The 4,943-nt window shown below is 40.0% G+C and overlaps 1 protein-coding gene across 1 annotated transcript; it reads left to right on the top strand.

Annotated features, from left to right (window-relative positions):
* The first annotated feature begins 296 nt into the window (after positions 1-296).
* LOC112504995 lies at positions 297-2,896 on the top strand. The gene is made up of 4 exons (XM_025108944.1): positions 297-1,010; positions 1,530-2,093; positions 2,172-2,410; positions 2,608-2,896. Exons 1-4 carry the CDS (start codon positions 297-299, stop codon positions 2,894-2,896), a joined length of 1,806 nt encoding a protein of 601 aa, XP_024964712.1.
* The last annotated feature ends 2,047 nt before the right edge of the window (positions 2,897-4,943 follow it).

Raw genomic sequence — 4,943 nt, 5'->3', positions numbered from 1 at the left:
ATACCAATTGTTGGACCGGTAACTGCACTAGGGAGCCACCCACGTGATATTGTCCGCTCTGGGCTGCCCCGAGGTTTCCCCGCACGGCAACAACCCCTCATGGTTTTGCTTTCTAAAATGCGTCACTGGTAGGAGAAGACTCCCTCTTCCTTATAAGGAAGAGAAGAATCCCTAGCCTCACCGATGTGGGATGCTCCTGCATTGCTACAGGAGCGGTGGGTTTAAGGACGAGGATTTGACCTGCCGAGGGAACACCGAGTCTGCTGACCCAACATCATCAAACCGAGACGGAAAAGATGGTACATCCGAGTGATGGGGAGGCTTGGAAACATTTTGATAGGATGCATYCCRATTTTGCTCAAGAGATTGGGAATGTTCGTTTGGGATTATGTACAGATGGTTTCAATCCCAATAACTCCAACTCAAGTCCATACTCATTATGGCCTGTTTTTCTTACAAACTACAATCTACCACCTTGGATGTGCATCAAAAACTGGAACGTCCACCTGGCTTTGCTGATTCCCGGCAAGAAGAGCCCTGGGCAGAACTTGGATGTGTTTCTTCGGCCCTTGATCGACGAGATGAAGAAGTTATTCTTTGACGGTGTCGTTACATATGACGCTCATCGACGAACGAATTTCACAATGAGGGTTGTATTGTTGTGGACGGTTAGTGACTTCCCTACTTATGCCATGCTGTCTGGTTGGAGCACACATGGCAAGTTAGCTTGCCCATATTGCATGGGTAATGCATGTGCATTTCAGTTGCGAAGCGGAGGGAAGTCGTGTTGGTTTGACTGTCATCGCAAGTTTCTGCCAATCAGACACTCGTTCAGGCGTGATAGAAACCAATTTCGTGTTGGACATGTTGAAAAAGTTGGTCCACCCCCTCTTCTAACTGGGGAGCAAATATGGACACAAGTTTGTAGCCTTCCTACGGTCTATGATGGAGTCCCACACGGTTCAAGGCAATATAGGAAGCCTGTGGGTTTTGGGATAACCCACAATTGGGTAAAGAAGAGCATTTTCTAGGAGTTGCCATATTGGCACACTTTGTTGATCCGACACAACATTGATGTAATGCATATTGAAAAGAATGTGTTTGACAATATCTTTCACACCATCATGGACACCCCAAAATTGAAGGACAACGTAAAAGCAAGGAAAGACATTGAAGAATACTGCAATCGACCGGAGTTGCATGTGAGGGAGGAACGAAATAAAATATTTAAACCAAAAGCTTCCTATTCATTGAATAAACAACAAGTAGGAAAGGTGTGCCAATAATTGAAGAAGTTAAAATTCCCAGACGGCTATGCTTCTAACCTAGGTGCATTAGTAAACGTCGAAGATGGTAGTTTTTATGGCTTCAAAAGTCATGATTGTCATGTGTTCATGCAAAGGCTGCTACCTCTTTCTATAAAAGGGATGGTACCGGCTCCAATATGGGATGCTATCACTGAGTTGTGCACATTCTTTCCTGCAATATGCTCAAAGGTGTTACATATTGACGACTTGGTTCAATTGCAGACAAGTATAGTGGAAACTATCTGCAAGTTGGAAAGAGTCTTCCCACCGGGATTCTTTGATTCCATGGAACACCTTGTGGTAYATTTGGCWCGYRAGGCAATAGTTGGAGGTCCGGTTCAATATCGATGGATGTATCTCTATGAGAGACGTCTAGGGTCGTTGAAAAGGACAGTGAGAAACAGATCAAGGGTAGAAGGGTCAATTGTAGAAGCATATTTGGTTAATGAACTATCTACCTACTGCTTGCTGTATTTTGGAACAATGGTAGAGACACGTATGAACCGTGAGCCTCGAAATTTTGCCCCCGATTGTTCGTCTTCAGACCGACGGTTAAGTATATCTAAAACTCCATGTCGAGGATTATTTAATAAAGGCGGAACGCATGTTAATCTATCAGATGAAGATATGCACAAAGCTCATACCTACATTTTACTGAATTATGAAGAAGTTTTTCCGTTCATAGATATCTTCAATAAGGAGGTCCTAAATAGAGAACCATATATTGATGATGTGGGTCTCGACAAACGTAGGGGCGATCACTTTGCTGAATGGTTTCATGCCCACGTAAGTGTATACATATTAACTTTAATTCATCATTCTTTATATGTACTTAATAAAATATTACAAATGACATGATTGTAGGTTATGTCTCGGTCAGACCCTGCTTCAGAACTTGTTAGGATTTTGGCATACAAACCGTTACATACGATTTGGACACACCCGGGGTTATTCGTAAACGGTTACAAGTTCCACACGCTAACTCATGGTAGAAATCGCACCACACATAATAGTGGAGTATGCGTGAGAGGGTCTTGTTACTCGGATTCCGAGGCCGACTACTATGGCTTGTTGGATGAAGTCTTTGATATAGAATATCATGGGTATGAGCTCGGTCGCTGTGTCGTCCCACTATTTAGATGCACATGGTTTGACACAGTTAACGGCGTCCGAGTTGACCCAAAACATAATATCGTGGACGTCAAACATAGATCAAGGCTTCGTTCAGACGACCCGTTCATCCTAGCGTCACAAGATGAACAAGTCTATTATGTACCATATCCATCAAATTTATTAAAAGATTGGTGGTCTGTGGTGAAACAAAGCCAAGAGGGGTCTATGACTTAGCATCGAGTACCCCTGAAGTCCGATCGGATGATGAAAATATAGACGATGAACAGTTTTTCCAGGAAAATGAACGAATAACCCAACATGAGAGAAACGAAGATGTTCAAGAACCAATCCAGCTTGTCACAGGGGAAGACGACATCGAAGTTGCCAACGATCGTCGCGACAACTGGCATGTTGATGAGAGTATTGACGAAGAAGAGGAGTTCCAATACTCGGATAGTGACTCTGAGGACGAATGAATATGACTGCTTTGGTTAACGAACTCCGTCAATCACAATTCCCACCGCCATCTAATTGAATACTGTTTGTTTATTTGGAATAATTTAGTTTGTTTGTAACATTTTGTGATACTTAAAATTGTATATGTTTTGTAACAATTGTTTACTTTAATCAATGTATGATATTTGGTTGCATTTTAATTTTTTAGTTTTATCCATATTTTTATAGATTTACAGGATTTAAATATTTATTGAAAAAATAAACAAATTTTTTTTTATAATGAAATTATTTTTCCGGCGGATCCGGCTGCCGGATATTTTTTTAATTTTTTTTGAAAATCTTATTTAAATAAAAAAATTTAAAATAAAAAATAAAACCGGCGGATTTCCGGCGGATTCTGCCGCCGGTAAATTTTTTTAATTTATTTTTGAAAATCTTGTTTAATTAATTTTTTCCGGCGAGAAAAGACTCTGGCGGATTTCAGGCAGATATATCCGTCGGAAAAGTTTTTAAATTTTTTTATTAAGTTAAACCAAATTTCTTAATTAAGCCGGTGAAAGATTTCCAGCGGCCGAAATCCGCCGGAAAACTCGACGTAAAAAAAATCACCGGCGCCCTCTTTTCCGGCGGACAAAAGAGGGTAATTTTGGTAGTGGGAGAAATCGAGAGCTGAAGAGAGATGGAGGAGCGAGATGGAGATGGAGATGGAGAAATCGAGAACTGAGAGCGAGATGGAGATGGGAGGCGGTTCTAAATTGATTTCAGAAATAGGATTCTCACTTAAAACTAAGAGGACGGTAATAGGTAAAAAAACTCTTTATTTAAAAAAAAAAGTTCTGAAATCACTTATGTCTGACTGATTAAGAGTTAAGAGGTAATTAAGTGGAGAATTATAAAAAACAAACAGCCCCTAAATGTTACCGGAGTAGAAGTACTAATAAATGAGTGACACATTAGGTCTAAGCCGATAGACCTAATTTTCCCGCTGACAAAATCAACAATTTTCATTCAATGCATGGCAATTTATATGAAACATATAATCAAAAATTTAAATAAGACAAAACCCATTTTTATTTTTGAAATAAAGATTAATGTAACACCACATTTAATTTTGGGGCTATTTGGGAAATATATATCATGAGATGGGACATGTTGTGTAGTTATAGTGGATGGTCTGAAGGATTGATTGGAGAGTTGCATGGTTAAATTTGGGGTGGGCTAAATGCATTCCTATGCTTTGCTTAATGCATCCCTATCCATGAATTTTTCCTTCACATACATCAACATCAATACATGTTTTTTACATTCTTAATGCTTGAACGACTCGATTCGGACATGAAAGGGGGTGACATTAGCACCCCCTTAAATTTAGGATAAACCCAAGTGTCAAGAAAATCGCATCATGAAGTTGAAGTTTTTCGTTTAGATATTATCCATAAATCGGTCTAATCAAACCCCCCCCCCCCTCCTCTCTCTCTCTCTCTCTGATTTTCAAGGTTCTTGGGTTTTTCGTCCTCTTCCTTGGCTTCCATGGAGGATCGTTCACCTCCAATGAAGAAATCAAGGCATATGAAAACTAGGAAAGTTTGTTTTCCTAACCAACGATCTCCTTCTCATCGTGTGAAAAATCGTTTGCCAAATCTATGTTGGAAGACTATGATGAATGGTTATCATTTTTATGCCAAACGTATGGTAAGAAGGAGGGTCATCGTGGACAAGCAAAGGATGTTGGTGATTCTAAAAAACCGTCATTCTCATTCAAAGATTCGATCTGTTATAGAAGAGGAGGAGGCCTTGAAGGTTAGTAATAATTTTCATCCCTACTCTTTAGGCTCTAATAGTTTTAATGCAGGAAATCAAGATAATGTAGCAGATCATGGGAGTAGAAAAGAAGTTGGTACGTTGGACTATCCTACTGTTTTTAAACATTCTGTTAAGGATGCTGAAATTTCTGTTGAAGATTCCATTCTGAGATGAGGGTGGAGCTTCAAAAACCATACTTAAACGATGTTCCGGTCAATTCTTCTCCTTCCAAATGCAATCAGCCCCACCGGAAGGTTTTCAACT

The sequence above is a fragment of the Cynara cardunculus genome, unplaced genomic scaffold (assembly GCF_001531365.2).
Source record: "Cynara cardunculus var. scolymus isolate 2C unplaced genomic scaffold, CcrdV1 Un_Scaffold_7749, whole genome shotgun sequence".
In the NCBI taxonomy this organism is placed as follows: domain Eukaryota; kingdom Viridiplantae; phylum Streptophyta; class Magnoliopsida; order Asterales; family Asteraceae; genus Cynara; species Cynara cardunculus.
Note: the sequence above shows the minus strand (reverse complement) of the source record. Positions and strands in the feature narration are given on the sequence as shown.